At 40.8% G+C, this 13,719-nt stretch overlaps 1 protein-coding gene and 1 pseudogene across 1 annotated transcript; both read right to left on the bottom strand.

Annotated features, from left to right (window-relative positions):
* Window positions 1–2,256: 2,256 nt before the first annotated feature.
* Window positions 2,257–4,235, bottom strand: LOC147354158 (vomeronasal type-1 receptor 2-like; annotated as a pseudogene).
* Window positions 4,236–11,861: 7,626 nt separating this feature from the next.
* LOC147354157 (vomeronasal type-1 receptor 4-like) lies at window positions 11,862–12,812 on the bottom strand. Its single transcript, XM_086355140.1, has one exon. The coding sequence runs from the start codon at window positions 12,810–12,812 to the stop codon at window positions 11,862–11,864; it is 951 nt and encodes a 316-aa protein (XP_086211266.1).
* Window positions 12,813–13,719: the final 907 nt, after the last annotated feature.

Raw genomic sequence — 13,719 nt, 5'->3', positions numbered from 1 at the left:
AGGACTGATGCTAAAGCTGAAACTCATGTGAAGAGTTGACTCATTGGAAAAGACTCTGATGCTGGGAGGGATTGGGGGCAGGAGGAGAAGGGGACGACAGAGGATGAGATGGCTGGATGGCATCACTGACTCAATGGACGTGAGTCTGAGTGAACTCCGGGAGTTGGTGATGGACAGGGAGGCCTGGCATGCTGCAATTCATGGGGTCGCAAAGAATCACACGACTGAGCCACTGAACTGACTGACTGACTGAAGATGACTTATAAGCAGGTACATACAAGCCAGTCATAATATGCCACATCAACACACAATTCTTATAAAAACAAGTCAGGGAGTCAGGTTTTCTACCAACTAACAACAAATTCACAGATGCTGAAGAAAAGTGAGGAATAATTTACATCAGGATGGATGTTCTGCTTTTGACTCTTGCATTAGGCATGATCTGTGCTGCCCAAGATGAAGGAGACATAGACCTGGAAAGGAATATGTGGGCACTTGGGAGGTAACTGTTTAAATATATGTGGCATTGTCTGCTGTGGACATGCAGGTGTATGTGTGTGTAGTGTTGGGTATAAAATTCAGAGTTTTATCTCGACTTGCCTCTATGGCAAAAATCAAAGCACTAGATTTGTGATTGAGCTCATCATGGCTTCCCTAGTAGTTCAGTTGGTAAGACCCAGGTTTGATTCCTGGGTCAGGAAGATCCCCTGGAGAAGGGATAGGCTACCCACTCCAGTATTCTTGGGCTTTCCTGGTGGCTCAGCTGGTGAAGAATCCTTCTGCAAGGCGGGAGACCTGGCTTTGATCCCTGGGTTGGGAAGATCCCCTGGAGAAGGGAAAAGCTACCCACTCAAGTATTCTGGCCTGGAGAATTCCATGGAGCGTATAGTCCATGGGGTCACAAAGAGTCGGACAGGACTGAGTGACTTTCACTTTCACTTTCATCATAGTAAGTGGTGATGGAGTTTCAACTCTAAGCCACTAACTCACAATCCTTCATCCTATAGGAGCTTCCCGGTGGCTCAGTGGTAAAGAATCTGCCTGCCAACGCAGGAGACATAGGTTTAATCCCTGGGTCAGAAAGATTCCATGGAGAAGGAAATGGCAACCCACTCCAGTATTCTTGCTTGGAAAATCCCATAGACAAAGGAGCCTAGTGGGTTGCGGTTCGTAGTGTTGCAAAGAGTTGGACACGACTGAGCATGCGTGCATGCAAATTCCATTCTACATGTAAGTGTAGAATCTTGCTTAGTTTCCTGATCCTTGTTGTATTTTTAGCTTTGCTCCTGAGTAATGCAATGAAACAAAGTCTTTTCTTATTCCATGGTTGGGGTTGAGGAGTTTCCTGCAAAGAGGTGTGCACAGAGCAAAGGGTTTCCTAATATGAGTCAATATAAATGTTCTTTTTAGTGGGCTGGAAACTGGAGTACCATTTACTTGGCTGCAAACAATAAAAACATGGTAAGTGAAAATGGATTTGTTAAGAATGGACTTCCGTTATATTATCGTGTCATCCAATGGTGATCTCAGAATCACCTTTTATCGAAGGTGGGTAGTTCATTGCAGAGAGCAAAATGCAAAATAGTTTCAAGAGGCAAGAAGAGATAGAAACACACAGCTCTGAAGGTCTGGAAACAAGGAAGATAGCTTTTGGGTTGAGATTTTCATTTTTCAGACTGAGAATCAGTGTGTGTGAGGACAAATGTGCAAAGATGCCAAAATGGGAAATCACATAGTCTGTTTTTGTCAACATTGAGTTCTTCCTTATGACTGGCCAGAGAGTATGGAGACAGAAATTGAAGCATGAGTTATGCTGTGAGAGGGACATAGGATATTATGAGAATAACCATGGAGAGCTTCATTCATGTGAAGAAAACTCTTGTGGGTTTGAACAGAGGGTTGAGACAATGTGGAAATCAAAAGAGAAACCCAGAAGGAGAACAAGGAAAGGCTATTGTTCAGAGCTGGCTCTAGCAAGGGAGTCAGCCACCATCACCAGCATTTAGCAGAGACTCAAAGGCAGGCAGAGTGGGAGAGCTCCTTAAAAGAAAAATAGGGAAGGCTTCAGGTAAGCCATGATGGGAGGCTGTTGGCCTGGGGCACTAAAATGGGTCAGCAGGTGAACTAGAAGGGGAGGGGGGTGAATATCTGGCTTTCTCCAGTTGGTACTAAGTGGGAAGTCAAGGAAAAAATGATCAAAGTATTAATCAAATCCTGGCAGTTTGGGGCCAATTATTCCAGACTTTATTGTTGGCTTCATGCACTGGTTACTAGAGATGGTGGTAGAGACATGTAGAGACTGGACCATATCATGAGGAACACGAAGAGGAGATCTCAAATCACCATGACGCTCAAAAATTCCATTGAATTGTGTGGTGTGGCTTGCATAGGTTGACAGCAAATTTGGAAAACTCAGCAGTGGCCACAGGACTGGAAAAGGTCAGTTTTCATTCCAATCCCAAAGAAAGGCAATGCCAAAGAATGCTCAAACTACCACACAATTGCACTCATCTCACACGCTAGTAAAGTAATGCTCAAAATTCCCCGAGCCAGGCCTCAGCAATACATGAACCGTGAACTTAGATGTTCAAGCTGGTTTTAGAAAAGGCAGAGGAACCAGAGATCAAATTGCCAACATCCACTGGATCATGGAAAAAGCAAGAGAGTTCCAGAAAAACATCTATTTCTGCTTTATTGACTATGCCAAAGCCTTTGACTGCATGGATCACAATAAACTGTGGAAAATTCTGAAAGAGATGGGAATACCAGACCACCTGATCTGCCTCTTGAGAAACCTATATGCAGGTCAGGAAGCAACAGTTAGAACTGGACATGGACCAACAGACTGGTTCCAAATAGGAAAAGGAGGACGTCAAGGCTGTATATTGTCACCCTGCTTATTTAACTTCTATGCAGAAATGCTAGGCTGGAAGAAGCACAAGCTGGAATTAAGATTTTTGGGAGAAATATCAATAACCTCAGGTATGCAGATGACACTACCCTTATGGCAGAAAGTGAAGAGGAACTCAAAATCCTCTTGATGAAGGTGAGAGTGGAGAGTGAAAAAGTTGGCTTAAAGCTCAACATTCAGAAAACAAAGATCATGGCATCTGGTCCCATCACTTCATGGGAAATAGATGGGGAAACAGTGGAAACAATGTCAGACTTTATTTTTTTGGTCTCCAAAATCACTGCAGATGGTGACTGCAGCCATGAAGTGGCTTTCTCCTTGGAAGAAAAGTTATGATCAATTTAGATAGCACATTGAAAAGCAGAGACATTACTTTGCCAACAAAGGTCCGTCTAATCTAGACTATGGTTTTTCTGTGGTCATGTATGGATGTGAGAGTTGGACTGTGAAGAAGGCTGAGTGCTGAAGAATTGATGCTTTTGAACTGTGGTGTTGGAGAACACTCTTGAGAGTCCCTTGGACGGCAAGGAGATCCAACCAGTCCATTCTGAAGGAGATCAGCCCTGCGATTTCTTTGGAAGGAATGATGCCAAAGCTGAAACTTCAGTACTTTGGCCACCTCATGCGAAGAGTTGATTCATTGGAAAAGACCCTGATGCTGGGAGGGACTGGGGGCAGGAGGAGAAGGGGACGACAGAGGATGAGATGGCTGGATGGCATCACCGACTCGATGGACATGAGTTTGAGTGAACTCTGGGAGTTGGTGATGGACAGGGAGGCCTGGCGTGCTGCGATTCATGGGGTCGCAAAGAGTTGGACATGACTGAGCGACTGAACTGAACTGAACTATTGCGAAATTGCGTCTGGCTTCTACAGTTTTAATGATGTGGATATAGATGAGCATGTTGATGACCCAGAAGAAAAGGAAAGAAGGGTAAACACACGTAGAGAGTTTTGATTTAAGCCATGCCCAATTAGACTGAATAGGACTGATGGTGATGGCTTGGTAGGCACTCAGGAGAGTGGTGGTACAGATGGAAAGACCCTGGGTAACTCTGTATGTATACAAAGTTGCCTTACAACCTATATCATCCAGAAAATATCTGTCTCCAAAGGATGACATGAAATGTGGTATCAAGTTAAACATGATATTCAAAATGTTGACCAAGGTCAAGTGTATGAATATTAAATCTATTGGATTTTTCATGTGATAATGAGTTAAGAAGGTGTACATATAGAACATGAAAAGCAATGAATTTCCCATGAACCTGACACAAATTTGAAACATATGGAAAAAACCCCAAATTTCATCACTTGTAAACATATCTTATTGATTTTAAATATATTAATTAGGTTTACCTGGTTTGTACTGAAACAAAATAGAGTATATTGGGAAATTATAATGGAGCTTGTTAAAGAAATTAATGACTGACAGTTCAGGAGGAGGGCAGGGTGCGAAATGTTCCACTCTTCTGTATTTCAGGCCCCAATACGGAACTTTCAGAGACTGGATTCTTGAGAATTCTTGAGAACCTTAGAGAATTAGGTTTTATGAAGCAGGTGGAATTCAAATACTAACACCCTATTTCTAGTATATTGGGACTTCCTTGGTGGTGCAGTGGTTAAGATTCCATGCTGCCAATGCAGGGGGCGTGGGTTCAATCCCTGGTCAGAGACCAAAAGTTTAAAATAATAATAATAATAATAATAACTTATATAGTATGTTACCTAGAACATATTGGGCCTATATGAAATTTGCATGTTAGAGGGCATTTTTTCTTAAAAGTATTAGATCCCAGCTTGTTTATCCCCCCAAATGGCCACAAGCCAACAACCATGCACTTGGCTTCAGCTTCCTCAGGTTTAGTAGACTCCATAGACATCCCCTGGAGAAGGAAATGGCAACCCACTTCAGTATCCTTGCCTAGAGAATTCCATAGACAGAGCTGGAGCTTGGCAGGCTACAGTCTATGGGGTCACAAAGAGCTGGATGGGACTGACTAACACACACATGCATAGATATCTACACAGGTTACCCCTTCACAAACTGACCTGGTTGACCAGATGTCCCTAGATTCCTTTTTAATATCTGGATTGATATGTTTTAATATTCTAAATTTTCTGTAGAACACCGTATTCAACAGTTCTGGCACATAAAAAGAATTGTGTGTACATACAGTACATGTGTGCATGCTAACTCATTTCAGTTGTGTCTGACTCTATGCAACCCCATGGACTGTAGCCCACCAGGCTCCTCTGTCCAATGGGATTCTCCACGCAAGAATCCTGGAATGGGTTATCATGCCCTTCTCCAGGGGATCTTTCCGATCCAGGGACTGAATCTGCATCCCTTATGCCTCCTGCATTGGCGGGTCAGTTCTTTACCACTAGCGCCATCTGGGAAGCCCCATATAGTACATACATAAATGTAAAAATATAAGCACAAGGCCATATGGGCTTCCCTGGTGGCTCAGATGGTAAAGAATTTGCCTGCAATGCAGAAGACCTGGGTTCGATCCCTGGGGCAGGAAGATTCCTTGGGGCAGGAAAATCCTCTGGAGAAGGGAATGGCAACCTACTCCAGTATTCTTGCCTGGAGAATTCCTTGGACAGAGGAGGCTGACTGGCTATAGTCCATGGGGTTACAAAGAGTCAGACATGACTGAGTGACTAACACTTTTCACTTTTCAGTGAGACTGTTCCACTTTCCTCAGTTCAGTTCAGTCGCTCAGTCGTGTCCGACTCTTCGCGACCCCATGAATCACAGCACGCCAGGCCTCCCTGTCCATCACCAACTCCCAGAGTTCACTCAAACTCATGTCCATCGAGTCGGTGATGCCATCCAGCCATCTCATCCTCTGTCGTCCCCTTCTCCTCCTGCCCCCAATCCCTCCCAGCATCAGAATCTTTTCCAATGAGTCAACTCTTCGCATGAGGTGGCCAAAGTACTGGAGTTTCAGCTTTAGCATCATTCCTTCCAAACAAATCGCAGGGCTGATCTCCCTCAGAATGGACTGGTTGGATCTCCTTGCAGTCCAAGGGACTCTCAAGAGTGTTCTCCAACACCACAGTTCAAAAGCATCAATTCTTTGGCGCTCAGCCTTCTTCACAGTCCAACTCTAACACCCATACATGACCACAGGAAAAACCATAGCCTGGACTAGACGGACCTTTGTTGGCAAAGTAACGTCTCTACTTTTGAATATGCTATCTAGGTTGGTCATAACTTTCCTTCAAGGTAAGCATAAATACTATCAAGATTTAGAACGTTAAATGGATAGCAACACAGAAGCTGCAAATACTAGAAAATAATATGAAAGTATGATTAACTCTGTCAATAGATTTGGAAATTTGGGAGATATGGACAAATACCTAAGAGTTAACTTACCAAAAGAAAGATATTTGTGTCATAGAAGGTCATACGTAGACAATGCTCCTCATGGTCAAATTGAAGAGTGGGTAAAAATCATTCCATAAGAAATTCTAAAGAATGCTTGATGGTGAAGTATGGCAAACACTTCAGAAACAAATAATATATACAAACAACTGCTGAGGATAAAAAAATGGAGAACCTTCCATTAATCACATTATGAGATTAGCATGACCCTGGTAGCAAAACATAACTTATAATGAAAAGGACAATAATATGAGATTATTTCAGAAACCAAATTAAAAGCAATCCATCAAAATGATTGTAAAAATTGAGTCCACAATATGCAAAAAAATCAAGCACTTGGCCATAGAATTATCCCTAACTGGAAGGTAATTTTAACATTTGAAACTTCATCTGTATGATTGCTCACAAGGAACAAAAATATATTGTCACTTCAGTGTATGCAAAAAAATCATGTGACAAAATTCAATATGTACTTAGGATAAAAATGTTTAGTTATGTAGCACTAGGAAGGAATGATCTTGTACTCAGACAAAAATATTTACAATGGCAGTTGTTGCTCAGTTGCTAAGTCATGTCACACTCTCTGTGACCCCATGGACTGCAGCACAGCAGGCTCCTCTGTCCTTCACTATCTCCTGGAGTTTGCTCAAATTCATGTCCATTGAGTTGGTGATGCTATCTAAAAGCAGCAGTAGTATTATATTAAAGGCTGTGTACTGAAAGCTTTTCCTTTGAGATCGGCTGTGAGTAAAAATATCTGCTTCATCACTTCTATTTTTCATGTTTCCAGATTCCCTGAACTTTTTTTTTTTTTGCCCAGCAGCATGGCTTTTGAGATCTTAGTTCTCTGACCAAGGATCAAACCCATGCCCCCAGCCATGGAAGCACAGCGTCCTAACCACTGGACCACGAGGGAAATCCCTCCCTGGGCTTTTTGGTAAAGAAAGAAGCAAAAAATTAGAAAGAATTATTTACCACTATCTTTTATCATCAAAATATTCTGTAAATTTTAAGAAGGGAACTGATATAATCATTGGTTAAATGATTAGAATTTTTAAGAACAATTTTCAAGAGTCCTGAAGAGTCAGAACAAAAATCATTTGGATTTCTATATGCCAGAATGAAAATTTTAAAATGCAATTTAAAAAATAGCATCGTTCACAAACCATGAAAATTTGTTGAACCTAGGAATTAGTACATAATAAGAAATGTATTGGAGAAGGAAATGGTAACCCACTTCAGTATTCTTGCCTGGGAAATCCCATGGACAGAGGAGTCTGGCAGGCTATTGCCCATGAGGTCGCAAAAGAATTGGACATGACTTAGCGACTAAATAACAAGAAATGTACAAAACCTCTAAGAAGAAACGATGTTATCAATTAATGTAAATGTGACTCAAGTACTCTAAAAATAAAATTAGCATATTATAATTTGAAATAAAGGATATTATAAAAATAGAGTGATGCGGGGAAAAACAAAAGCAGGTATAACAGAAGATAGTAAAAATGAGAAATTAAATGAACCTGAGAGGCATGACATGATATCAAATAAATATAAATATCAACTAAGGTATAGAGTATAAAGGTGAAAAGTGAAAGTAAAGCATAAAATAAGAAGCAGTATTAGCCAATACATGGAATGGTTTGGAAATTTCAAATGTCAAAATACAATGTAGGAAGTGTGATAGATATAGTTTTAAAGTAAAATATATTGTGAATAATAAAATAATACAGGGCAGGTATAGGGAATACTAAAGAAAAAGAATGAAGAAATGAAAAGTAATATCTATGGAAGAAAGGAGAAATAGTGACAATATCATGAGAAAAAAGATAAAATACAATCATATCAAACAGAAAATTGATGGAGGATTAAATTTGAAATTTAAAAGAAAGGCAGTCTCTGTAAGGAAGCTTAGGATGGAGAATGGGAATCTTGAAAAGATTTTCGTACCTCTCTCTTGTCAAAACTGAGTATCTCAGATCCTTATTAAAAGCAGCCAGCCTCTGCAAAAAACAAGAGGCTTTTTGGAAAGGCTGGGTCTGACCCGCAAAGCCTCCCAGGGGTTCCTCTTGTCACCTGCTGTCTCCAGCATCTTGTTGGGGTCATCCTGATGTGCCCAGAGGGGCAGCAAATTGCTCTCCCAGATGCAAAATGATTCTCATGGTAAACTTAATAGGATTATTGATGAGGAGACAAAGTCATCATCTGAGGATGTAATTTTCCCCCCAGTTGAACTGCATTAAAAAGTAAACTTTAGAAAATTAGAAATCAAAGTTAGTTGCCACTCCACTGATAGAAACTCCCCGAGGACTTGATAAAACCTGACCTCAGAGCAGCTCTTCAGAGCAGAAGTTCACTTTTCCAATTCCCTTGTTGTGCTTCCTCTTTTAGGGCTTTCTCCCCGCCAAGAGCTGCTAGCTCTTGTGAAGTGTAATTGGCACTGTGTAAGTTTAACTCTGTAAAGTCTGCGATCCACGGGGTCGAGAAGAGTCAGACACAACTTGGCGACTAAATCCCAACAACAAAAATTTAAGGTCTACAGTGTGTTGTTTTGATGCAAGTGTTCATTGCAAAATGATTCCCATAATAAAGTTAGCTAGCATCTCAATACCTCACAGAATTAGCATACTGTTAATAATGAGAACATTGGAGACCCACTCTCTTAGCCACTTTCACATATACAGTACAGTATTGTTAACTATAGTAAACTCCAATACTTTGGCCACCTGATGTGAAGAGCCGACTCATTGGAAAAGACCCTGATGCTGGGAAAGACTGAGTCCAGAAGAAGGGGGCGATAGAGATGAGCTAGTTGGATGGCATCATCGACTCAATGGACCTGAGTTTGAACAAACTCCAGGAGATAGTGAAGGACAGGGAAGCCTGGTGTGCTGCAGTCCCTGAGGTTGCAAAGAGTGGGACATGACTTAGCAACTGAACAACAGCTACTATAGTAACCATGCTGCCCTTTAAGCTTCCCAGAATCTATTCATCTAAGAAATGGAAGCTCATACTCTTCAACTCAGATATCCCCATTTCCCCCACACCCCAGCCCCAAACAACCACCTGTCTGATCTCTGCTTTTATGAGTTTGGCATATTTAAATTCCACATATAAGTGAGATCATACAGTATTTGTTTTTCTCTGCCTAGTTTGTTTCACATAGTATAATGCCCTCAAGGTCCATCCACACTGTGGCAAGATTTTCTTCATTAAAAAAAAATTTTTTTTTTTATTGAAGTATAGTTGATTTACACTGTTGCATTAATTTCTGGTGTATAGCAAAGCGATTCAGTTATATACATACATACTTTCTTTTTTATATTGTTTTCCATTACGGTTTATCCCAGGATATTGAACCCAGTTCCCTGTGCTCTACAAAAAACCTCGTTTACCCATGATATATGTAATAATTTGCATCTACAAACCCCAACTGTCAGTTCATCCCTCCCCTTCTTCAGTTTTTAATAACTGATAATATTTCAATATAGAGACAGGAAAAAAATATATATACGTATACCACATTTTATCCACACATTCATCCACTGATTAACACAGAGCTTGTTTTGATATCTTGTTGTTCAGTTGCTAAGTCATGTCCGACTCTTTTCGACCCAATGGACTGCAGCACACCAGGCTTCCCTGTCCTTCACTATCTCCCAGAGTTTGCTCAAACTCATGTCCATTAAATCAGGGATGCCATCCAATCATCTCATCCTCTATTGTTCCCTTCTCTTCCTGCCTTCGATCTTTTCCAGCATCAGGGTCTTTTCCAGTGAATCGACTCTTTGCACCAGGTGGCCAAAATATTGGAGCTTCAGCTTCAGTATCAGTCCTTCCAAAGAATATTCAGGATTGATTTCCTTTAGGATGGACTGGTTTGATCTCCTTGCTTTTCAAGAGTCTCTTGGGTATATGAATAATGCTACAAAAATGGGGTACATACATCTCTTAAAGATGGTAATTTCATTGCCCTCAAAATAAACCCCAAAGTGGGGTTAGTGTATTCTGTGGTGCGTGTTTGCTCAGTCTGACTCTTTGAGACCCTATGGACTGTAGCCCTCCAGGCTCCTCTGCCCATGGAATTTCCCAGGCAAAATTACTGGAGTGGGTTGCCATTTCCTACTCCAAGGAATCTTTCTGACCGAGGGATTGAGCCCACATCTCTAGGGTCTGAGTTCACATCTCTAGGGATTGAGCCCACATCTCTCGCGTCTCCTTCATTGGCAGGTGGATTCTTTTCTACTAGTGCTGCCCTGGGAAGCCCTCTGTCTTATACATAGTAGTGTGCATATGTTAATCTTATTCTCCTAATTTATCCACTCTCTCCCTCCCCTTTGGTAATCATAAGTTTTATTTCTATGTTAAAGTTCAATTTTAAAAGCTCATAGAGAACATGAAATTTCTTCAAAGGAAAAGAATCACTCATTTCATTTATACCAGGGAAAATTGGAAGTCAGGGGGAAAGTGAACTATTAGGGGTTAAGCCCATAATCCTATGCCTGGGCAAAGCAGAATACATCAAACATTCTGAACAAAGATTCAAAGTCTATGTCACTTTCATCATAACCCTGAGGACTTAAAGCAAACAATGAATTGACTGAACAAAGGCTTCAAAACAACACAAGCTGAAGATGAAGAAAAATGCTGCAGAACCAAGAAATGTGCAAACTCCATCTATTTAAAGCAAATGTTGCAGCAGAGTAGATAGGAAAGTGTCAGGCTGTGTTTAATAAAGAATTATTGAAAAGGGAGGGACACATTTCATTGACGTTATCGTCACATAGCATATTGAAAATTGCAAATATATGAGCACAGCATTCGCGGGATTATTATCGTGGATAGATTCCCACAGACATTGAAAGACATCTCCTGCAGGGCGCTGTGCGTTAGGGTGACAGCCCCAGCACTCCCGATTCATTTATCCTGCTCAAATTATTGCTTTCCTTTTAAGAAAGATTTATTTTAGTGAAATATTGTTAACTTACAATGGTGTGTTAGCTGCTTGAATAATTTATAGCTCTATCATGTGGATTTACATTTTTTAGAGAGCATTGCATATAATCTCCCCAGTAATTATATTTTGCCTGTGTTAATCACCCATGCATGCCCCACTCTTTTGAGAGCTTAGAACATGTCTAATGCCTAAACATGCTATGTCTATTTGTTAAATAGACAAATGACTTTCCCTAGAGCAGTGCACATTAATAGAAATATAAGGTGGGTCCCAAATGTAATTTTAAACCTTCTAGTAGCTGCAGTTTAAAAAAAAGTAAAACAAAGCAGATTATTTAATGATATGACTATACTACATTTTGCTTAACCCAAATTATTATAATAGAAACAAGTAATCCATATGAAATAGGAAAATTATTAACGGGATGTTTATGTCCTCTTCTTCCTTGTGAGATTCAAATCTGTGTGTATTTTTAATTTACATTTCATCTCATTTTAGCCGACTAGCCCCATTTTAAGGGTTCAAGAGCCATGTGGCATTTTCTTCTTTATATAAATTATTCCAGAGACCCCCCTACATTGCCTGCGGGTATCAGGTCATCTCTTCACTGTTCTTCGAGAAAAGGTCATTCTCATCTTTGAAATGGAAGAAATACATTTGGAAACAATTTTATTATTTTTCATCAGCACAAAAGGGCAGATCACTGGATAGCAGGAAGAAATTATTCCATTCATTCTCTTCAGTCTCCAATTTTTCTCATGTCTATAAAACAGATAAAGGGTAATAAAATTGTCTGAGAAATAAAAGAAGACAAAGCAGCTGACTAGGAGAAGAATGATGTGGGTGGCTTGGATTTCAGGAGAGGGCCGGGGAGAGAGGGTGGGGCTGTGAATATGCGGGGCTCTCCGGCGGTGTTTGTAGAGAAGGGTCACCATGTAGAGACTGGACCACGCCATGAGGCTCACAAAGAGGAGATCTCGAATCAAGATGACACTCAAAAATGCCATTGAATAGTAGTGGTGTTCCAACTGGTTAGTTTGGCAATATAGTGTGGAATACCCAGAACCAACAATTGTGAAGTTGAGATTGGCTACTACTGTTTTGATGATGTGGATATAGATAAGCATGTTGATGACCCAGAAGAAAAGGAAAGAGGGGTAAATACACGTAGAGAGTTTCAATTTAAGCCACGCCCACTTAGAATGAACAGGACTGATGATGATGGCTTGGTAGGCACTCAGGAGAGCGGTGGTACAGATGGAAAGACCCCGTGTAACTCTGTGTGTGAACAAAGTCGCTTTACAACCAACGTCGTCTAGAAAGTGTCGTACTCCAAAGGATGACATGACATCTGGTATCAACTTGAACATGATGGTCAAGACATTGACCAAAGTCAGGTGTATGAATATGACATCAATGGGCTTTTTCAGGTGAGACCGAGTTATGAAAGTGCACATTTTTAACTTGAAGAGGACCGAGTTCCCCATGAGCCCAATACAGATCTGAGATATGAAGAAAAATTCCAAAATTGCATCACTCGCAAGCATTATCTTAATCCCGTTTTGTGGCTGTCATTAGGTCAACCAGACTTTAAACAAAGCAAAATAGATTATATCTTGAAATTATAAATTATAGGGTCTGTTCAACTTTTCTGTATTTCAGACCCACATATGGTGCTTTCAGAACTGGATTACAAGGATTCTTGAGAATCTTTGAGTACAGAATTCAGTTTTATGAAGAGGGTGTAATTCAAATACTAACATTAATTCTAGTATATTACCTGTGGCATGTTGGGCAAATTAAAAAAAAGACAAATTTTAATTTGCATCTTAGAAGGCATTTTAAAGAACATTGATTTACTTGGCTGCACTGGATCTTAGCTGCGGCACGTGGGATCTAGTTTCCTGACCAGGGATTGAACCCAGGCCCACTGCATTGGGAGCATGGAGTCTTAGCCACTGGAGCACTGGAGAAGTCTCTAGAAGGCATTTTTGGCACATATATACAATAGAATTCTTTTTGTGTGCATGCTAAGTAGCTTCAGTCGAGTCTGACTCTTTGCCACCCATGAACTGTAGCCTACCAGGTTTCTCTGTCCTTGGGATTCTCCAGGCAGAATACTGGAATGGCTTGCCCATGCCCTACTCCAGGGGATCTTCCCTACCCAGGGATCAAACCAGTGTCTCTTTGTCTTTTGCATTGCAGGTGGGTTCTTTACCACTAGTGCCACCTCGGAAGCCCCAGTAGAATACTACTTGGTCATGAAAAAGAATTGCAGCAACATAGATGGACCCAGAGAAGTAAGTGAAGTAAGTGAGAAAGAGAAAGGCAAATAACCACCTGACCTCACTTACCTGTGGAATTTAGAACATGCAAAATCCAATCTATCTATGAAACATACACCGACTCAGAGACATAGAGAACAGCTTGTAGTTGCCAAGGGCTGGGGGAGAG

This window comes from Bos grunniens, chromosome 18 (genome assembly GCF_055505025.1).
Source record: "Bos grunniens cultivar Pamir isolate PY7600 chromosome 18, Bosgru_T2T1.0, whole genome shotgun sequence".
NCBI classification, from domain to species: domain Eukaryota; kingdom Metazoa; phylum Chordata; class Mammalia; order Artiodactyla; family Bovidae; genus Bos; species Bos grunniens.
Note: the sequence above shows the minus strand (reverse complement) of the source record. Positions and strands in the feature narration are given on the sequence as shown.